This window comes from Rhinichthys klamathensis, unplaced genomic scaffold (assembly GCF_029890125.1).
Source record: "Rhinichthys klamathensis goyatoka isolate OS25496 unplaced genomic scaffold, OSU_Roscu_1.1 h1tg000247l_1, whole genome shotgun sequence".
Lineage (NCBI taxonomy): Eukaryota > Metazoa > Chordata > Actinopteri > Cypriniformes > Leuciscidae > Rhinichthys > Rhinichthys klamathensis.
Genome location: NW_026606769.1, coordinates 174,334 through 197,214, shown reverse-complemented (window position 1 = coordinate 197,214; position 22,881 = coordinate 174,334). Strand labels below are relative to the sequence as shown.

General features: G+C 36.8%; 1 protein-coding gene across 1 annotated transcript; it reads right to left on the bottom strand.

Annotated features, from left to right (window-relative positions):
* Window positions 1-972: 972 nt before the first annotated feature.
* Window positions 973-22,204, bottom strand: cenpf (centromere protein F). Its single transcript, XM_056266296.1, has 19 exons — window positions 22,120-22,204; window positions 20,972-21,183; window positions 20,685-20,881; window positions 20,361-20,473; window positions 20,186-20,277; window positions 19,028-19,301; window positions 18,002-18,204; window positions 14,030-14,155; window positions 13,797-13,925; window positions 13,521-13,643; window positions 13,243-13,378; window positions 9,982-13,118; window positions 7,610-9,607; window positions 7,375-7,527; window positions 6,105-6,239; window positions 5,196-5,370; window positions 4,427-4,855; window positions 4,099-4,274; window positions 973-1,537 (listed from the first exon to the last, which is right to left on the bottom strand). Exons 2-19 carry the CDS (start codon window positions 21,131-21,133, stop codon window positions 1,346-1,348), a joined length of 7,950 nt encoding a protein of 2,649 aa, XP_056122271.1. The 5' UTR covers window positions 21,134-21,183; window positions 22,120-22,204; the 3' UTR covers window positions 973-1,345.
* Between the last annotated feature and the right edge of the window lie 677 nt (window positions 22,205-22,881).

The following is a 22,881-nucleotide window of genomic DNA, read 5'->3' as shown; positions in this document are numbered from 1 at the left end:
ACACCAGCAGAAACTTCAATGCACTGGAGGATTTGTTCTTGCTTTGCACTACAAGAGAAAAACGGCATTGCACATTTATTTCCGACAACAAAGATACTTCATGAATACATCATATCCAGTGCTGTTACCTAAAACTAAATTAGTTTTAGTTATAAATAAGCTGCCATAAAATAAACATTACATGAAAAACTTAAAACGGAAATTTGAAATGTTGCCTAATATTTTTTTTAAATAAAATTTTGAATTAGAAGTACTAAGATTATTATAACTAAAATAAATATAAATTAAAGCCAAAAAGGCATTTTCTTAAAAAGAGAAGACAAAAGCCTATAACACAATTACTAAAACTTAAATTAAAAAAATAAAAGCTAATTCAAATTTTAATTATATAAACAATTCTTAAATAACACTGATCATATCATGCTAAAAATGGCTTTTTATCTTAGGTAAGAGAAAATATCAGCAAATGTTTCCAGTTACATTATTGTTAAAATAAACTCATCAAAACAGCTTTTGGTGTCAAATTATTTAAGTAAAAGGACTGACCAATAAGGAGGATGCAGTGTTTCAGGGAACACATTTTAAGGTTGTCAATCATGATGAAACACTCATTTATTGTATCATCACATACTATAACAGCTTTGTCTTTTTCTTCCCAAATCCTCTCAACTAGACCTTAACCAAACCTCAGGGGAGAACTTCTGAGTGAATTTAAGAGCAAAGGAATTGATTTAAGAGCCAAGTAGACCTGTATTGAGTCAGAGCCTGAACTAAGAATTAGATCCCTGTTGTTGTGTGTTCATTAATAATAGACTGTATTAGACAGTCTGCAAATAAATCTTTACATATTACACAGCTTAATGCATTCAGGGCTGAAATTTATCATTGCTTAATAAAATCTGCTGTATTTCTTGCGTGCGAATAAACAGCCAAAAGACCACTTCCAGAAAAACAGAAGTACACAAACAAACATATTTGTAAGGCAGAGTAAAGTTTAGTAAAGCAGTCAGAAAAAACAATGACATACGGTAAAATGGAGTGATTAGTTGTGATGTTTCTATTTATAAAAATACAAAAAGTATATAAGAAATCAGGTCAATAGAATACATACACTAAAACGATACTGCTATTCTGTGTTAATGATAACACATCAGATGTTTTGAAATAGTAAAAAAAAGAACAAAAATATGAGAAGAACGAAACAAGAAATAGAAAATATTATAAAAAAAACAAATATAGATACGGCTCTTGAATATTATTTACAAGCTAAAAAGCCAGTGTATAAACATTCTGCAAAATATAGCATTTAATTAAAACACTGGAAATTTGCATGGCATCCCAGTAATCACTGAACTTGGCAGTTGTCGTTTTGGTTCGGAGAAGCGCTGAGGCATTCCTGTTTCTCAGGGGTCTTCTTGAAGCCGCGAGAGCGCCTGCTAGTTTTCTGCACAGGGCTTCGACAGCTGTTTTCCCGTGGACTATTTGCGAGTGGAGATAATAAAGCCGCACTGCTCTGGATGGCCTTAGGAGCCTGGACCTAAAAGGACATGAACAATGTCAGAAGAGAGCAACACGGACCTGTCAAGAATGCCCAGCAGCAATGTTCAAAACAACTCGTACTGTATTTCTCTCTGGGTGAAGTGCCAAGCTGAGGACAAGGGCAAAATGTATAAATATAAGATGTTGCAATCAATCAATCTTCTGTTCTCCCCTAACCCTTGACTTATACCCAGCATGTACTTTCTGGAGAAGAAACAGTGCTGAATAATACTTGAAAATTGGCTGTGCTGCAAGCTGACTAATGGTTTGCTCATCTCGGCTAGCATCTGTTTCATTCAAAGTTTAGTTGTTGGTTTTTCTGTCATGTCATCTATTAATTAGGGTTGTCAATTGTATACTTAATATCTTTAGAGGGAATTAATTACATGATTTATTATTTAAATAAAGTGTATACTGTGTATATATATATATAAAATTAGACAATATAGATAGACAATTAAGGTCACAGTCATAATGACTTGAGACACTAAAGAGACCTGCCCAGTTCAAGGGTCCATAAAAAAGACTGACAGTAAAAAGTGCTAAAAATGTGTCTTTTTTTATGGCAGTACATCATATTTCAAGGCCGTATATGTGCTTTAATGAATTTTACTCCATGGCAGCCAAGGAACCGCACCACATAATGGGCTGATGGTGCAATAGGTGGCTCAGTATTCATTGTCCTAGATGCGAAGTTTAATTGTTCCTAAAAAAAACAAAAAACATTGGCATAGTAAAAAGTAATCAAAATTTGGATTTCGTTATGGTAGTATATTTATATTGTTCCATATAAAATTTTAACAGCCAATTAAAACAAATATACGTACAGTAAAATGTGCTAAAAATGTGTATTTCACAAGGTCAAAACACTCTTTATTATACCACTTTCGAATTTAACGCATCCTTACAGATGGTGGAAAAATGCTGAGTTACTCCATTCAATTCGAAGATCGCTTATTGCTAGCAGAGTCATAGACAAAGGACTTTAGAAAGTGTCGTATTATATAAAGGGGAGGCTCATGCTTCAATAAATGACAAACAAATAAGATTCTGAATTCAGCCTTGTACTAGATGAACTGCTCTAACGGAATCCAAAATGAGCACTTTTGCACGTCGTATTGCACTATTCAGCCCATTTTACGGTGTGGTTTCATGGCCGCCACAGAGGCGTAAAAGCACACATAAGGCCGTGATATTAGAGGTATATTGGCCTAACGAAAGCCAAATTTTGAGCAAATAGATCTTTATTAATTCATACACATCCATACTCTCGTTTTCTTCATAGTAAAATGACAGTGACACACAAGGGAAATAGGTTAGAGTATATAAGAAGTGATTATTTTAATTGTTACATATTGCAATTGCCTCACTATAACTCACAATCTTGCTCTTTCTTTTTTTATCAAAATGAGTGTCAAGTCACATTTCTTTTAACTTAATTTTTTAACTAGCTTAACTTGTACTGAACCCGGATCATTCCTTTAAATTGACACATGGAAGCAGGAATGCAGAACTTTGGCCTCCATAAAAGCTTCACTATATCTTGAATCAGGTATTCAAGTTGGTGAAGGGTATTTCTGGGACATAAGAGTAACTTAACAAAGGGAAGCGGAGACCACATGCTGCATTCTTGAAGAATAAATGGGAAAATCTCCAGGAAATGGTGACCTGGGGTAAGGTGACATGATCAGAGTTACGGAGGGAGTTATAAGCTGACAGGAGAGCTTTAATGCCTCAGAGCACTTAAGGCTTTCCAACTCTGAAATGTCATGCAGAGTTTCATCTGGAAATGCTTTCATGGTCAGTAACTTTAAGAGCGACATAATGAGTTAACTACAGACTGCAGGTACATTTTCTGAGGGTCTATGATGCCCTCCTGTGGTTAAAGACTGAGGAATGCCTACATATTTTCAGCTATACAATGAGAGTTAATTACATATAAACCTCTCAGGTTTGTATTCCCCATTTTTGTTCCTAAAATAACAGAACATTTATCATATCATATCACATATTCAACTATTTTGGTCTACTCTTAAAATTTGGTATAACTGCACTGCTAATACTATTGGCTGCTTTATGACAAATTGCTAGTGTTTTTTTCTTCCAAATGTGTAAGTTGATTTAGATAAATGCAATTACTAAGTGACTATATGTAAATGTAATTAAGTAAAAGTCAATGTATTGTTATTATTTATATAAACGAATCCTAGTTTTCCTCCAATCCAGTATCAACATTTTGCTGACTTTTAACATCGCGTGAAACCATTTTTTTTGCAATCCTGCTTTGATTGATGGCATAAACAGTAGAATTGTAAGAGACAAACAGCCCATCTGAACTGTTAATGAATATCATTTAAGTAGAATTATTAGATCTGGCTATTTACATGTTACAAATTAAAGGTTAATATATATAGCCTATATAGTTTTTAGATTCAAAGATTCAAACAAACTTTCATGGAATCAATACTATCATTATCACCATTTTCCAAGTAAACAGTTTACTTTGAAAGATATAGGTTGTTGTGGTTGCAGGAAATACACACAGGTAGTTCTACTCACTGTGTTTGATTTCCTGCCCTCTGCTGTCTGTTTGGAGATTTGCACGGGATGTTCTGCTAAAACGGAGCTCTGCTGAGCCGCAGTTGTTCGGACGGCCAGACGAGGGCTGCAGCGCTGCACTGCAGTTCTGCGAATGATGAATGGGCTCATCTCTCCAATTGGAATATCTGCAAAACCTGTACAGAAAGAAGTGATGTAGATGTGTTAAAAATAGCAATCAATAACTTCACTTGTTCCTTCAATTGTGAAAGTTTGATTGAGCACAACTCACATATGAATGTGAAGGCTGTGCCATGAGGACGTATAACAAATTGTGATAACCTCTCACCTTTTTGAACAAGTTCAGGCAAACCCTCTGGTCTGTAATCCTCATCGTCTTGTGTGGCTTTAGGTGTGGCAGCCGCAGCTTTCAGTCTCTTGGTGATACTGTGCAGGGCTTCCTGTGCTTTGCTGGGGGTGTCATCCGCTGCTCTCTGTCTCTTTCCTGCTGGCACGCTCTTAGTGTTTTCCACCGGCTTATTGTTCTCCATGTCACTCTTCTCAGACCTCAGGGACCTCCTGCTCTTGGGTGTCTTTGTCTGGGTGCTCATCTGCTTGAGCTGGTTCATGAGGCTTTCATTGGTCTCTTCCAGCTTGTGTACTTTGACCATGAGGCTGCAGTATCGGTCCATGTTGTCGTCCGCCTCAAGGCTCTTTTCCTCCAGGGCTTCCTTTAGCTCCTGTAGTTCTTCCTGCAGGCCGTCACTGCTGCCATCACCTGTTAACATGACAGATGCTGTAATTTTTATTATTTCTTTTTACAAAAAGGTGAATATCTGTACATCTATCTGATATGCTTTAAATTGATATACTGTGTCCAAAAGTCTGAAATCACCAGTAAATATGCTTGTACTTTGCATTTTTTTTATTTAAAAAACATGAAAGTAGTTTTGTATTAATATAATATTAGCATATATTACATTAAACATATATTATGTTTAATGTAATATATGCTAATGTTATATTAATACAAAATATAGCCATACTGCGCCAGAACGCCCACCACACACCAGCTTACTGGTGGAGAGGAGACAGTGATGAAGCCAATCAGTATATACCTTGTTTCTGTGAGGCCTGCAGTGCTGCTATCTGTTGTGCCTGCTGCTGAAGTTCTTCCTGAAGTGCCAGCTTCTCACGTTCCAGCTGTTTGCATGACTTCATCCACAAATTGATCTTACTCATAGCACTGTCCTTCTCTTTGGACAAGCGCACAACCTTGGAGTCCAACTCTGCCTACAGGGACCAAGACCAATAAATATAATATAGAATGAAAGTTGTGTCTAAAATAATGAAGAATGAACAGAAAAACAACAAAAACAATACCTTTTCATTTTCACAATATACCAATTTATTTTGTAACTCCTTTAAGGCAGACTCCACATCTGAATTTTGAGACTTGAAGCTATTGAGGTCAGAGGTCATTTCTTCCTTCAGTTTATTAATCTCCATCTCATGCTGTAGAACACAACAAAACATTTTTTTTTTACTGAACTTGATCAAAATATATATTAAAAACAGTATTATTGTGAAATATTACAATTTAAAATAAAAAATATTTTAAAATTAAAATATAAAACAGTTGAGTAAAATTCAGCTTTGGCATCACAGGAATAAATTTCATTTTATAATTTATAAAAATAAATAAATTTATAAAAATAAAATTTGATTTGATGATTTGGTGCTCAAGAAACATTTCTAATTATAACAGCTGAAAATAGTACTTAATATTTTTTTGCAAAAACCATGATAATTTTTTTTCAGGATTCTTTGATAAATACGAAGTACATAATTTATTTAAAATATAACTTTTTTTTGTAATGATGAAAAAGTATTTCGCGTCCTTGACTCCTTGCTGAATGAATGTATAAAAAGAAAAGAAAAGAAAAAAAGGCATTGTGTTATCATAACACTGCCAGAATGCACCGCACTACCTATATAAAAAAACAACACATTGTACATCTACCCACCTGCTGCTGTACATGTTTCAGGTTCTCCTCATGCCTCCTGTTATTTTCCTTCATCTGAACATCATGACTTTCTAGAATATCAGATATATTTTTCTGCAGGCCATCTTTCTCTATCGTCAATGCTTCCATGCCAAGCTGAAAGGTGCAATGAAAATGTAGTGCAAGCAGAGACTGAACATCAATAGCCGCGTTTCCACTGGCCCGCCTAATACCTTGGTCTAAAGCAGGCCAGCTCGGGCTTGAGGAGTGGTTACGAACAGAGGCGGAGTTTATCTGAGCCGGATGATTCTGTCAGCATTAAAGACTTTTAAAATAATTTACCTCAAAACTCACTTTCATGTTTGAATGCCTTCTGTTTGTGATCCGATGTGGATTCTGATCACCGTATAAGGTAGAAATATTTATACGCAATGCAAAAGACTATGCACGCTAACCATTACCACCATAGTAAACATGGTAAATATGACCGCTTGAAGAAATCAGAGAAATCATAAAGGCCATCATAATCATGTTTTTATTTTATCTGTCAGTAGCCTACGTATCGTCTCTTTATACCAGACTACCATAAAAATAAACAACTTTTTTTTCAGGAGCTTCCTCTGTTTCTCTGACTGAAAATATAACTGTAGCCTACTGGGAGAGAGTGCTAAAGCTCCTCAGGTCGTATTTTTGGTGGCATATTTGTAGAAATGATCATTTTTTCTAAATGTGATGAAAATATGTCCTGCAACTACCAAATAAACAGAAATAGACGCGACTGAATAAGTAAGTGTGTCCTCTTTCTTTTGTGAAATAAGTTAGACCTAATGCTAACGGTAAACCACTCTATTTCTGTGACTGACTAATGTGCAATTTTGACACAAATTAATTCATTATGACCAATGTATCACTTTTTATTGTAAACCGGTGGTAAAACATCGATGCTTAGGTTTTAAATATTCAAGTAAACAACAAAAATGCCAGCAAATGGTCGCTTTTATAATGTTTGCTTTGCGATCAGGCTGTTTCCAGTGATTCTTACTGATAAGTTTTCTGATAAAACTTCCATTTGTTGGTGAAATTTTGGGTTTGTGTGACGTTGTTCCGGGCGTGTTTTAGTTAAGCGCTGCAGAGCGTCTGGCCTAACAGTGGAAACGCAGCAGATTTTGTGCTACAGGCCCGAGGCTATTAGCCCGGCGCAGCCCGTTTAAAGCCCTGACTCGCACTTATCCGACAATGGAAACGCAGCTAATGAAGCCAATGTAAATCATGGTGAAGGACAAATTCTTACCTTGTATGTTTCGATTTGTTTTTGAGACTCCTGCAGTTGACAAGTCAATTGATTATGATTAATCTCCAATACATTATGCCTTTCCCTTGCCTCACACAGTTCTTGCTGATGTTGTGTATGGAGGAGCAAACTGCTCTCATGTAGTGCATTTAACTGAAAGTAAATGCAAATAAATTAATATGTGAAATGAAAACAAGGAGAAAAAAATAAAACTGCTAAAGGTAATGAAAAATACCTTTTCTGTTAGTTCGGAGTTCATGAGCTTCATAGCATCAAGTTGGCTCTCTAGCTGTTGGATATTGTTCTCTAGAGAAGTGACACTTTTCTGCATGTCCTCTATCTTGGAATACTGCATATGCATCTTCTCCTCCAACTGTGCAATAGTACACTGTAACTCGACCTTGTCCTTTTGCAATTTATCTCGCTCATCCTGAATTGAAGATAGCGCCTGCAGCTCATCTATTTGTGACTGAAGTCGGGCATTTTCTTTGCGAAGCTCCTGCTGCCTGTTTTCAAAGTCTTTCAAGACTGACTGGTTGGTTGAACAAAGCTCTGCCTGACACCTTTCATATTCGAGAACTCTCTGGGCAAACTCTTCGTTTTCAGATTGCAAAGACATCAACTGAGAGGTCAAATCCTGTGTGATCAGTTCTTTCGATTCTACTTCTGTTCGACAGAGTTGAAGTTCCTCCTCCATGGCACCAACTTTAAATTGGAAGTCCGTGATTATTTGTTGCTGATTCACTGTTGCCTCTTCCACAGATTTAAGCTTTTCAGAAGCTGCTTGATTGGACAACTGCAATTCATCAATTAGGCTGTTCTTTTGCTGAAGTTCTTGCTCAAGTTTATACTTCTCCTCCTTGAGATCCTTCAGCTCAGTGACCATCTCTTCGATTTTCTTGGTAAGCTCTTGCGTTTCAGCCTGTATTTCCTCAAGCTCGGCTTTGGCACTCTCTGCTTGAAGAATGGCGTCCTCCAGATTCTCGTCAGAAAGTTCTTTTTCTCTCTCAAGCTTTTCAATGTTGTCCTGAAGAACATCTGTCTTCCTCTGTGCAGCTTTGAGCAGCTGACTCATGTGGTTCTTTTTCCGTTCATCAGATTCAATTCGTACCTTCAGTTTTTCAATGCCCTGTCTCATCTGAGCTACTTCCTCCTGAGTCGAAATCAACCTGGAGGCTATTTCACCTTTCTCCAAGAGGGACGATTCAAGGGACTGGGACAGCCTGACGTTCTCATTCTCAAGTGATTGGATTTTGGAAGACATGTTTTCAGACTCTCTTGAAGCAAAATTCTCATTGTTCTTTAAACTGTTTAATTCACTAAACACATTTTTATTGTCTTCATTCAAAAGAGCCACTGTATTCTCAAGGTTTTGAGACTGTTGAATAAGTTGCTCTTTTTCTTTCCTCAGGATATCAATTTGGTTAGATGCAGCCTCGATTTGTCTTTTCCCTGCTCTAATGTCCTCTTCTAGTTCTTTTATAAGTTCTCGTGTATTGCTCTCTCTCTTCTCCAGAAGCTCAGACTTTTCTTTCCACTTCATTAAGGAGTGAGTTTCACTTTCCCTTACATCAGTACACAAAATAAGCTCTTCTTTAAGTCGCCCACCTTCTGCCATAGTTGTATTAAGTTGTTGTTCAAGGCTGTAATTTGTTCTCCTAGCTGCATCAAGCTCTACTGCTTGCCTTTGTTTCTGTTCTTGTATCTCCTCTATGTCAGCCTCCATGGAAAGGATGTGCTTTTCTAAATTGGCCTTTTCAGAACGTACTCTTTTTAGTTCGCTCTCAATCTGGAAAAATTTCTCATCCCACTCACCTTTTGCCATCTCTAAGCTTTCCATCATCTCCATAACATCTGAGAGCTGGCATTTGGAGGTCTGTAGCTGTAGTTTTAATGAATTGATCTCTTCTATTAACTCTCCAATGTGGTTGCTCAGTTTCTGGTTTTCTTGAGTGACAGACATCAATTTGTCTGTGCTGTTTGTCTTTTCTATTTCCGTTTCACGAACTTTGCCCTCCAAGTCAGAGCACAAATGTTTTCTAATTGCCATTTCAGATTCCAAGACTTCAAACTGGGATTGCAAATGTTGAACCTCCTTTTCGCGTGTCCTTAGAGATTCCTTAAGTGCTTCAAGTTCCACGTGTAATTTTTCACTTTCCTGGCTAATATCTGGAGTGGAGTCTGACTCTTCAGGATAATGGATTATGTTCTTCTGTGCTTTGGAGGTCATTTCCTAATCAAGATGAAAACAAGAAAAAAAGAAAAAGGGAGTTATGAATAAAAATCAAGAGAAATTAAATCAAATAGCTTTTTGATATCAGCAGAGTTTTAAACATATATTTCCCCCAGTAACACTTTGTTTAAATGCAATGATTTAAAGCTGCACTCTGTAATTTTTTAGTTTATGTCATACTGGCAGCCTGAATGTAGAATCACGCAAAAGGAAATTTTCAGTTCACTGATGCAATTGCAAACACGTGCATGTCAAAGTCATGATTAATTTATTTCACAAGTGAAATACACCTTTAAGTCAGCACTTTAACTGATATAATGCATAATATCTGAATTCAAAACATCTGACATTACATTGTGGAATACATAGGTTACCTGCGAAGTTTCAGTAGCCAGCGAGGAGGAGGATGCAAGGTCCAATTCCTGCAGTTGCTGCATAGTCTCCAGTTGTGAGGACAAGTTCTCTGTGTGTTGTTTTTCTTTTTGGAGTTTGGCCTCCAACTCATTTTTTATATTGAGCATTTGCTCCTCCATGCTCTGGAGCTCTTTAGCATGCTGTAATTTGATTTGATCTATTTGAACCCTAGTTTGCTCCTCCATGGTTCTGACATTCTGCTTAAGAACATGAGATATCTCCTCAAGCTCCCTGGATTGATTTTGCATTAGCTCTTTCAGTGGTAACTGTTTGATATCCTCATCTGATGACAAGGATGTTTGGGCCTCTTCTTGTGAATTAAGCTGCTCTCCAGGTGATGAAATACTCTGAACAGCAGTATCTTCTTCAAAGGGCAAAATAGATGTGTTGGCAAATGCCATTTCACGAATATCTTGGTCATTCTCATATGCGGTTGGCTCTTTATTCATTGTGTCTGCATCAGAGTAAGCTTCTGCATCAAGATTCTTCTCAGACAGAAGCTGTTCCATGCGAGTTTGCTGTTCAACCATCTGAGATAGCAGAGAATCATGTGCCTGCTTTAATTTATCCACTTGCTCCTGGGAATTCTGAGCATCTGCTTTCAATCCCTGGATATCAGATTCCAACTTTAGTTTTTGTTCCATAAGATTGTTGTACATTGCTTCAAGGTTTGTCTGCTTGCAATTCTCTTGCTCTAGGGAAACTTTAAGATTTTCATGGGTTACATGGAGAGACTCCAACTCTTTGACTAATGCAGAACTAGATTGTTGTTCCTTTTGGGTTTCCTCCAAACATGCAGATAGCAGGGACACTTCAAGGACACTCTTTTTATAGTCATCTTTGACAGACTCAAGCTCTGCTTGTAGGGTGGACCTCTGAGCCTCACTATCACTTAACTTTGCTTCAAGAACACTGATGTTGCCTTGCAACTCCTCTACCTGTGTTTCATTATCTTCAAGATCCATCTGCAACATTTCAAGCTGTACTTCGATTTTGCTCATGTTAATCTTTTTTTCATTCAATGTCTCTAATGCTTTAGCTTTCTCAGACTGAGCTTCCTGAAGTTTGTTTCTCAAAGATTCAATCTCACAGGATTGTGTGGCTTCTTGGCTTTTCAGAACGGTCAAATCAGCTCTGAGACTTTCTATCTCCTGCTCATGAGGAAATGCATTTTGTTTCAAGTCTTCAAGTTCCTTTGCAACTTTCTGATAGGAATCAGTGTTCTCTTTATGTTGGTCCTTTGATAGGTCAAGATCTTGCTTCAGCTTTTCCTTTTCGAGGGCAGCCTCCTTCAGTTTTTCTGAAGCATTTCTGACCTCCAAACATTTGCTCTGTAACTCTGCCTCAAGAACACTGATGCGCTCCTCTAAACTATTTTGTTTTTTTAAATGAGTTTCCCTTTCAGAGACATACACTTCAGATTCCCTGTTATGTCTCTCAGTGAGCTCCTTGATACTTGTCTCTAATAAAGCTTTTTCTTCAGATCGGTCTAGTAAATTTTTTTCCAGACATAAATTCAGCTCTACGGTAGAGTCAAACTGTTTCTGAAGACTTTCTAGTGAATTCTTTAGTGTGACTGACAAATGATTTGAGGCCTCAAGGTCACTTTGTATTAAAACAATCTTTTCTGCCATTACATCTTTTTCAGCAAGTGCTTCCGTCATTATGGAAAGCTGTTTAAGCTGTTTTTCTTTCTCTTGGCAAACAACATCATTGAGCTTTTGAAGGCTTTCATACTTCTCAGATAGATCTTTTGCCTTATTTTCAAGCTCTTCTTGTTTTACTTTGAGATGTGCATTATCCTGCTCCATGCTTGATGCTTTCCTTCTTTCTTCCTCTATTTCTTTTGCAAGATTTTCAGCTATTGTCTTCTGATTTTCCAACTCAGTGGCGGTCTGAACTTGTAGCTCCTTTACTTTTTCTAAGGAACTTCTGGTTTCTTCTGCTTCAGAAACAAGACAATTAAACTGCTCTTCAAGAGAACAGAAGGACTTATTCTTTTGTAACATTGATTCAACTTCATGAATAAGATCTTTTTCCCTCTTTTCCACCAAAGACACTTTCTCTACTAGATCTTCTTTGACTTTAGAAAGATCATCATATTTTTCCTGAATATCTGCATTTAAATCTTTTTGAGACTTCAGGTCTGATTCTAAGAGGGCAATATTCTCAAGAACATCCTGCAGAGATGTTTCCACATTGAGTTTTTCTTGTTCCAACTCTTTGTTTTGTGCCAGGCGGACTTCACATTCTTTAGCCAACATGTCTTTCTCTTCTTTGAATTTATCTAGCTCCTGCTCTCGCAAGGCAAATGATTCCTGAAGATGCTCAATCTCAGTTCTGTTCATTTCAATAATGGAGTCCTTTGATTTAGCCAGGTCACAAGCAATTTCATATTCTTCAAGGAGCTGACCATGGGCCTGCTCCATTCCTTCCACCTTACTTGTTTCTTGATGCAGTTTAGTTTCAAGCTCGCTCACCTGCTCCTGCATTAGAGTGATTTGTTGCTTCAAATTGTCCATCTCCTTATTATGTTTTTGATGTGTCTCACTAAACTGCTGTTGAAGCTCCTCATACACTCTACCTTTTTCCTCCAGATCCACAGATTTTAGAAGCAGTTCACCTTTGAGTGAATCAATCTGACCAGATAGGCAAATCTTCTCATTTTCTAAATCTTGCATCTTTTTCTGAAAGCCATCATGAGCATCACTGAGTTTGGCCTTGTCTATCTCCAGATCTGCAATTTTACTCAGCATTTCCTCAAGGTTGGATTCGGTGTTGTTAATCAACTGTTCCTTTTCGTTTTTCCACTCCAGAAGAGCTTCATACTCTTTCTTCATCTCAGCAACTTCTTTCTGACAGGAGTTTGAGGTCATTTTGAGGTCTTCATTTTCTTTCTCCACAGCACAAATCTTGTTAACTTTGAGTTCAACTTCATGAACTAGTTTTTGCAACTCAGCCTGAGTCTTCATATTCTTTGCTTCTGTTTCAGCCAGAGTTTTCTTGGCATTTTCCAATTCTTGAGATGATGATGCACTTTGACGTTCCATTTTTTTGCGAAGTTCAGTCAGTTCTTCACTCTGGGTTTGTGTCTTCACTGAAAGTAATGAGTAAAAATGATTAGATAAAGCATTTCTTTAGATTTTCCTTGAATTGTTTTCTAAAATGTTATGTTATATTGAAAATGTACCAATGAGATTTATTACACTTTTAAAACATACTTTTTAAATCATCCACCATCGTACGGCTTTTGGCAAGGTTTTGCTCAATATTTTGTTTTTCCTCTTCAAGTTGTTTGACCCTCTTCATTCCTTGGTCTAACTGACAACTGAGAGTGTTCTTCTCTCTCTGCATCTCCTAAGATAAGCAGAAACAAGCCATTTACATGCTTTTGTACCAAAAACTTTAGTCCACATTCCCCATAAAGTAAAATCTATTATTATTAAATTAAAACAAGCCAACTAATACCTTTTCTTTAACAGATACACAAAGAACTTACATCAAATTTCTTCTTCAACTCTGCCTCCTTCACTTGACTGGCCTGTAACCCCTGCTCAGACCTGAGAAGTTTCTGTTTCAGATCTTCCAAATCTTTCTCCAGTCGATTATTTAGAGCAGTAACCTTTAAAAGCAATGACATTCTGTTGTGATTAACTTAGCCAAATGTGTATAAAGAAATTGAAAAGAAACAAAGTAAAAAAGAAAATATACTGAACAGAAATGTGTTATTCATAACAGTTATAAAATAATATTCATAGTTAAATTGTCTAATTACCTTATCCATATCTGATTGCAAAACATTGTAGTCTTTTTTGGCTTGCTGGATCTCCATACTCGTTTTATTTTTTACCTGGTTAAATTGCTGCTCAAGAGCTTGATGGGAGCTTTGAAGTTGTGCAAGTTCCTGAAATTAGTGAGAAGACAAACATTTGTAAATTTCAGCTCATCCAATATTCAGAAATATATATATATATTTTTAAATTATGTTTGACAGTAAGGAGACAAGACCTTTTGACTCTCTCTCTCCTGGTCTTTGATTTTCTGCTCCAGAGATCTATGCACGCTTTCAGCATTATGTCTCTGACATTTCATCTCCTCTGTTACCTGCTTCAGCTTCATTTCAACTGAAGAACACTGAGACGACAAAATTAACCAAAGATGAACTACTACATTCACAATAGAAATTGAGTCTCTAAACAATGAACCTCCCCAAATATATTAGGACACTTAATGTTTTAATATCTGCATACATTATACAAAACGTATAATCATAATAAAATATAAAGTGGTAATTATTTTAAAGAAACAAGCACACTTTTGAAGCAAAATAGTTAAATTTTGTGCAATGATTTTCTTGAAAGTTTGCTTGTGTTAGCTTTAAAATAAATGTTCCTTGCTATAATTAAATGTATATTTTTTAAATTCTTTTCTGGGGCTCATAAAATTTCTTCATACATTCATCATATATTGTCATATATTATGGGGGCATCATATATTTTTGTCATTATTTTGAGAATGCAAGACACACACAGACACATGCCTATCTTCATAATTCTAGTTTTGACCTCTAAAGGTTTTTTAATTTGACACAAATACAAAATTTAACTTGCAATGCAACAGTGAAAGTCCAAAGTTTCAATCCTGCTCAACACCATTTCTTTATTCATGATTAATATTGTATTGCATATAATCTGTGCTGGTCAATTAGTCTAAAATGAAGAAACCCCTACATAACAGTAAAAAACAAAACAAAACAAAAAACAGGTGTGTACATGTTTATTTTAAATTGGCTACTTAATTTATTATTCCAATATCCAAATATGATATTAAATCCACAGGGAAAAGGGCTTATATTTGTGACGTGCTGTCTTTGCATTTGAACATTAGGCTACACATTATAAACAGGACACGCATTATCTGAATAAACTTTAGCCAATCCAAACATATTTAAAGAAAACAGTTAACAATGAATAGACAGGAGTCCTGTCACATGACCAATAATATAAGTGTTCGAATAAGACGAATCCGACATATGAGGGCTGTTAACAGTAAAGCGTCCGTCATTTAACGAATTTTAAAAACACGAATGGATAATACAAAAAGCTTTGACATTTTGACATAAAAAACACAAGCAAGAACTTTGCCTGTCAATTTTTATTTTATAAATATCTTCTCTCTCTGTCTGCGCGAGTCTGTGTTTGTGAGAGAGCTCGCGCAGCACTGATACATGATATCATACAACGGTAATTTTTAATCCATAAGTATGCCAACTAACTCACTAGTTTTCATACAAAATAATTATGTAACATAATTCGGTACTTTAGTTATCAACATAATAACGTAATACATGCAGGCTACGTTTCTCAACACTGAGAATGAAAAAATAAACGCCTGTTTCTCCAGATTCGCGCTTAACGTTATCAGTCATCCACAAATCGCATCACTTTCATAATCACTAAGACATAGCGATTTCAATTTTATTTAGATTTATTGTTCAACATTACTTGAGCATTTTATAATTTGCATGGCTGAATGACTTCCTCTTATCTGAGTTACCATGAATGAATTACGGAGTATTTTTTAAATAATCCATGCGATCACTCCCGTCCCGTGTGATAACCAATCCATTTTAAATTAACTCAAATACAATATTTCAACTTTCCACATCCACCCAAGCCCGTTTACCTTCAGGAGTCAGAAGTACCGTGACTACTGTCCTCGCTTAAATCAGTCAGACGGCGGGCGCGTGCGAGTGGAGGGTGGATCGAGCGGGATTCTTTATTGGTGTCGATTTTTAGTCTCTTTTTAATTATAGGGCTTACGCATCTGTCAATCATCTCCGCTTGCAATTTGGGGAATGAACCCAGTGCTATGATTGGTCGAACTCTTCTTCTTTTCTGTTGCTTGATTTGAGGACTGCGCGTGCAAAGAGGCGTCACCAGGTTTTTGCGTAGTTTAGAGTGACAAATCGTACCAGCGTACTTTGAGGTCAAAATGCGTGCCCGCTACGCAAAATGCGTACATGTTGGCAGGTCTGGACTACTAAAGGTGTTCCTGCAACGGGAGTATTCTCTGGCCAGAGCGCAGAACAGCGGAGTTTGTATGGACAGAAGTGCATGCCTGAGCTTGTATTTTGGGTTAAGCTGCGTTGCTTTGACATTAATTGAAATGTGTGGTTGTTATTGCTACCGTGTTCTTTATTTAGGCTATTACAGTTCGTTCATTTATTTTTTGTTTTTCTTTATTTAAATTTCGTTTTTCTTTATTTAAATCTACCCTACTTTGTCAGTGAGAAAAATAGTATAAGACTATACCTTATTAAAAATATTGCTTAAGTTAAAAGACTGTGTGTGTGTGTGTGTTTTATATCACTAGTGCAGTGTCCATTCTCGGAGCATATAAGCCCTGCTCGCGTGAGGCGCGCCGCTTCTTTATTTAAATCTACTCTACTTTGTCAGTAATTTGTTAGTGAGAAAAATATTAGACTACCTTATTAAAGCTCCAGTCCGTAACTTTTTTAAGTTAAAAATAATCCAAAATAATTATATTAAAAAAAACGTATTCTGCCAGTGGTCAAAACTATCTGCTTGCCAAAGCTAGATTCAAAACGGTTAGCTTGTAATAATGATTTTAATTCCAGTGGTACTGGTGGGTTTCCGCGGGAAATTCGAGCATGTCTTTGCGTCATGACGTCACACCCGTACACATAAAGAAGGAGTTTCGGCTATACTGCGCGTGACGAGATGTTTAGATGTATAGGCTTTTCTCGCAGCACTTTACATAATTAAACTTATGGCATCCAGAAAGATCCAAACAACAATCATCAGTGTCAACTGGAGATTCAGCAGTTATAAAACCCAAAAGACTTCGTACTTCGGATTTAAGGTGGCTAGAGAAAGAGAAAGAAACCGTCTCATGCAAACACAAGGATTTAAACATCGGCGGGGCTTTTGAAAAGTGCGTGAACTCCGTGTTTTGAAGGGGTTCAAAACGGAAGAAGAGACGGCTTTTTTCTGCTGAACAAGTAAGACATTTCAATAGTTCAATCGTGTAACAGTACGTTTTCTTAATTCACACAGTTATGGAGTTTCCTTTGTTGTGCCTTTCTCGTTTTGCTATTATGGAGAATATGAATTCTGAACTACGCAGGTAACCATAAAACACATTAAATTTAACATTAGTCACGCAATGCTGATGTTGTTAACATGAACAATTTGAGAACAAAGTAGGCTATAATTTGCACGGTTGCTGTAAATCACATTGATTAAATCTAACGAAGCTTATCATGTCGAATGCTTTTTCCCCCTTAGTTGGTCAGAACAAAAATGGATTTTACTTACTTGTTCAGAAGACATTTTCTTATGAAAATTCTTATGTTGGTCAAACTTTCAAAAAGTGAATCTGTGATTCTGTATGACAGTATCCACACAGCGCGGTGACTGACAGCAGCACTCGCCTCAAAGCACTGTGTTCATCCGCGCTGTTTCATGCCGATTTACAACCCACGTAAAGATGATAATTCCGCGAATCACTGCAGTTACAGATTTCGAACAGAGAGATGGCGACAAAGAGGAAAAGCTCCGGACTGCAGCTTTAAAAATATTGCTTAAGTTAACAGACCTGTGTGTGTTTTATATCACTAGTGCAGTGTCCGTTCTCGGAGCATATAAGCTCTGCTCGCGTGAGGCGCGCCGCTTCCCGCTTGCGCTGTTCCTTAGTTTATTAAAAGCTTATTAATTCTGAACGTGTCGCGTCTCGCCTGTCTATCTACAGTATATTGCACCAAATACGACACTGCACTCCTTTGTGAAGTCGTTTGGATAAACGGTTCTCGAAATAATCAAAATGCAAACGGACAGACAGACATATAGAGATTCCGGAGCTTTGAATATTCGATGTTCATTATTACTGAAGCTTCGAAGCTCAAAAAATGGTATTCGGACCAGCCCTAGTATAATGTATTAAACAGATCTACATTACCTTAGAAACTGACTGCTCATACTGGCCTGTAGTCTTTGTGAGTTCATCTCTGGATTTGCTCAGGAGTTTGTCCTTGTCTGCCAGATCTTTCCTGGCCATTTCCAGTTGTGTTTGAATTTCACTGAATTTATTGATCTGATTCTTCATATCCTTCTCTTGAGCCTGAAGACGGAGCTCTAACTCAGAAACCTTTGACCTCAGATCTGATCAGTATAAGAAAGCAAAAAAAAAAACACAGCGAAAAAATGTGTTACCTCAAGGCATATGAAGATTATCACTGACTACGTTTACATGCAGTCAATTTTCGGGTTATGGTCGGGTTAAGGTCACTATTCGGGTTTCTGAAACATTAGGAATAACCCGTTTACATGCGTGAGAAGAGAGAGTTTCTCCTGTATACATGGAATTGCAATATCCCGATGTAAACGGCGACGCACGGTTAGCGTCAAGACGTACGGAGAACCTTAAGACGCAATATGCGTCATTTCCGATTCTTCTTCCTGCCTGTATCCAAAGACAACAACAACAGCAGCAGCACGCGGATAATGAATAGTTCGGGGCAGATAGCGATCGCCTTTGTTTGCGCTTTGGTGCTGGTACTGACCTCGCTCCAAAAGTATGCTGTGCTGCGTCTCGCCATGTTTACTTCCGGTATACTGCACGTAGGTTTCTGTATGCGCCGAGAAGTTCCTCTACTCAAAAGACCAAGATTCCTTGCGAATAGAACATGCGCAGAACACAAATCACAATGGGGATATGCCGATGTGCGTTTACATGACCAAAAATTCGGGTTAGAAAAGGGGTACCCCAGGTATCATATCCCGGTTTTTAAAATCCGGGATATAAGCATATTCGGGTTTTTTCAGGTGTTTACATGGCCGTGCGCGACCGGGTTATTGCTAATATCCCGGTTTTGAACAGGTTATTGGCTGCATGTAAACGTAGTCACTGTAGTGCTATATTCAAAAGCATATTCTCAATAACGTAATAAATTTTTTTTAAATCCATCTTTAAGGTCAGACCAACCTTGATTTATATTCTTAAGCTGTTCCATCTGCTGTGATCCAGCTGTGTCACTTTGAGTGCCTGATGTGAACTGCTGGTGTGGCTTTACTGGTGCTGGTGTGTCATCACAAGACCATGACATCCCAGAGGGTCCGTTTCTTCTCCTAGATGGTGTCTCCATCACAGTCTGAGACTGATGACTGTGTGTTTTTTGGTCTTGCTGCCAAGGGAAAATTGAGGACCCCGTCTGCTGTCTTGCAATGTCTTTATGGCTCACTGCAGACTGGTTCAGAATCTTCAGGAGTTACAAAAGAGAGATGCACTATTACCATTTAGTAAATTAAAGGGTTAGTTCTCCCAAAACTAGAAATTCTGTCATTATTTACTCATCTTCATGTCGTTTCAAAACAGTAAGACTTTTGTTCATCTTCGGAACACACATTAAGAAATGTTTAATAGTCTACGCAACTACCACTTTGACACTTCAAAAGGTTCATAAAGAGACTGTCAAACTAATCCATATGCTTAAAGCGGTTTAGTCCAAATTTTCTGAAGAGACTCAGTTGCTATATATGATGAACAGATTAAATGTAACTTTTATTCACATATAAACATTGATCAGCGACTACAAACAAAAGCTCAACCGAACCTGCTTAATGCGAGAACAAACCTCATTGGTTCTTGTGGAGGCTCAAACATGCTGCGTAACACAGGACAATAAATCCCTTAATAGTTCTTGTGGAGGCTCAAAAGGGATGTGAAACAAGAGTGAACCTCGTTGGTTTTTGCACGTCAAGCAAGCTCAGTTTACTATATCCAATGTGTGCGTTGTTGATTAATGTTTATATGTGAATAAATGCCTAAATTAAATCTGTTAATCATAAAGCGATCATGCGTTTCTCTTCGGAAAATTTGGACTAAACCGCTCAATTCAAATGGATTAGTTTTACAATCAGTTTATGTCATTTTTATAAGCATCAAAGTGGTAGTTGCGCAGACTGTCAAATCTGGGACAATAATCTCCCAGATTTAATTAGAAATATCTTAATTTGTGTTCCCGAAGATGAAAAGGCTTATGGGTTTGGAACAACATGAGGGTGAGCAAATTATACAATTTTCATTTATTATACCATCTAGCTACAAGGCTCTTTTCACCAAAAATGTATGCATTTTACTTACTTTTACATGCATGACTTTGATTTCAGCTTCCAACCTTTTCCGCTCCTCAACCTCTCGATTGTACTTTTCCTGTAGGTCACTTATTTTTGAGTCTGAAGATGCAATATTACAATGTTTAAGTATGATGCATTCATTCTGAATTGCACTTTCATTTTCTATACAATTCATATCTTACCTTGTTGCCAATGATTAGGTGTTGCAGGGGTTGCAAACGTTTTCTGTGGTGTACTAAACTGCTGGATTTCTGAAGAATGTGAAGTTTGAGATCGTTCCAATTCATGCTTATACCTGATTCGTGAATAAAAATAAATAAAATTAAGCCAAGCCCAAGATGAGTCATATTTGGCTAGTTTAGAATGTGTTCTGACACAGAGTTTATGCATATTAGGTTATATAATAATATTATATAAAAGTTAGTTATACATTTAAAAGAAATAATGATATTATATTGATAACTTTGTCACAACTCACAACAAAGTATTAAACACAGTCCACTTACTTTTTGACCTCTTGCTCTAGTCTATCAGTCTGCTTCTTGCACAAGTTTAGTTGCCCCTCCAGATAATTCACCTGTTGCTCCTTCGTTTGGATGTCATGTGCAAGTTTCTGTCTAGTCTTTTCCAGACTTTCACAAGACTCTACCAAAGACTGATTCTCCCTCTTAAGGGCAGACGCTTCACTTTTCTCACTGTCCATCTGTAGGGAAATACAATACACAAATAATGGAGATATTTAAATCTGCTAAAATCGGAGGAAATCTACTCCGATATTTCTTAGGTAACTGACCTTTTGCCTCTGTTTCTGTAAAGTAGCTTCAAGGGAATCCATCTGAAACTGTTTTTGTTGTCTTTCCTTCTTTAACTTGTCAAGCTGCCCTTCAATCTCTTGGATCTTTTGCAAGGCCTTTGCAGGAAGGCCATCCTTCCACTCTTCTACAGCCCAGCTCATACTTACTGAAGATGCTGCTGTGTTGCTCCTCAAAGACAAACTGGCATGCTCTGAACAATGCAATAAGCAACATTGTTTTATAAATCAATGATCAAGATGAAATATTACAGAATTATATGCATAACCTAACACCGAGATAAAACAGGCTACATATTGGCACAATTGATTATATAATAATAATATACATAATTTAACATTAAATTATTAAACACTGTCGGATACAATTTTTTTTCCTCACATGTATTATAAATATTGGCAAATCTTGAATCCACTTCACTTAATGAATGGAGACTACAGGATGGTTTAAAACTTATTTTCATCTTCATCTACTGCAGTCACCAGTCTGATAGAATATCTTACGATGTTGTCAAATTACTGTTCACAAAATAATATTTTGTATTTCACACATGTATTAAATGCTGAAGGATCTAATTAAAATGAGGGATTATATTAGATTTTACATGTCAAAAGTGCTTACAAGTACATACAATTAGTAACGTTATTGTAACAATAACTCGGATCTCATCAGGACATGATGTGTAACCTTTTTAGACTCGATCATATCAAGTGAAATATAGAAAGAGGACCTGCAGGATGAAAACCTAGTTTAATATTACCTAATTTCACTAATATTTTAGGGGCACAGCTGTGAGAACAATAACTTCTTCACCCTATTAGTTTAATTTAAGAATACATATATAGATTGCAATATATTTACCGAAATCTAAATAAGTAGTCAGTTATGATCGGAGGTGGTTTTAGGTTTAGTTAATGTTATATTTTAATAGAACAAAAAATAAAAATGACATATACGTTATGTGTTTAAATCTTATATGTTTTAATGGGAGCCTGGCAGGTAACGTTAACGTAAAGTTGTGAAAGAAATGTTTCATACACGAGTCGGCTAGTATGACACTTTAAAACGGCTTTTAACATTCCACTCTCAACAATGAAGTACTACATTCTACAAAAATATATTATCTTACCAGAAATAAAGAAAGAACCCCTCACGATTACTCTGCAATTACTCTCAAGGTTCTTCTCTTGTGTTCTTCTTCAGTTACTAAAGTGGAAAATTCAAAAAAAAGGTTCAAAATTGTTGGCGACCGAATGCAGCGTCGTCATTGGCGCGTTTGGCATAAGACGTAAGAACATATTGGCCTCTGATTGGACATCCCTGTCCATTCGAATTTAACTCCGCCCACTCTTTTTTTTATTTTTTTTTTATAATATATTTTGTTTATTTCAGAATTTAAATGAATAGCCGGGTGAACCAGTAAACTCTCATCCAAAAGTTCAACCGACGACTTGCAGAAAATAACACTTTTAAAAACACCTGAACACAAATAAAGACTTCAAAGAAATGCAACTTATATATTCATATTAAAAGAAAACTTTAATCATGTTTGTCTGTATATAATTAGTGACATCTGAAACTGGACTTGAGCAAACCTGATAACCATCATAGTCAATACACCACATATGCTTTGTGTTTATGTGTAATGATTTCTAATCCCTTGCTGCTATACACTTCCGAATGGTTACTCTTCTGTTCCTGTTTGTCTTCCTGAATGCAGTGCTCTGTAGAGATGAATGGCACCATACTGCTTCCAAAGGGCTCTGCCAAACACGTGCTCTGGGTCATAGCAGATGGTATGAGAGCCATATATGGATTTCATCACCATGGTTACTGCCAGGGATGCAACACAGCTTATGAAAAGACTTATGACAAAAACAATAGCAGATGA

Excerpts from the sequence above, each read along its gene's own strand:
- cenpf (XM_056266296.1), bottom strand. The coding sequence starts at position 21,133 with ATGAGCTGGGCTGTAGAAGAGTGGAAGGATGGCCTTCCTGCAAAGGCC. Across the intron at positions 20,474-20,684 it reads CTAGAGCAAGAGGTCAAAAA|GTATAAGCATGAATTGGAAC; the intron begins GTAAGTGGACTG and ends TTCACGAATCAG. Across the intron at positions 13,926-14,029 it reads AGGAGAGAGAGAGTCAAAAG|GAACTTGCACAACTTCAAAG; the intron begins GTCTTGTCTCCT and ends CACTAATTTCAG.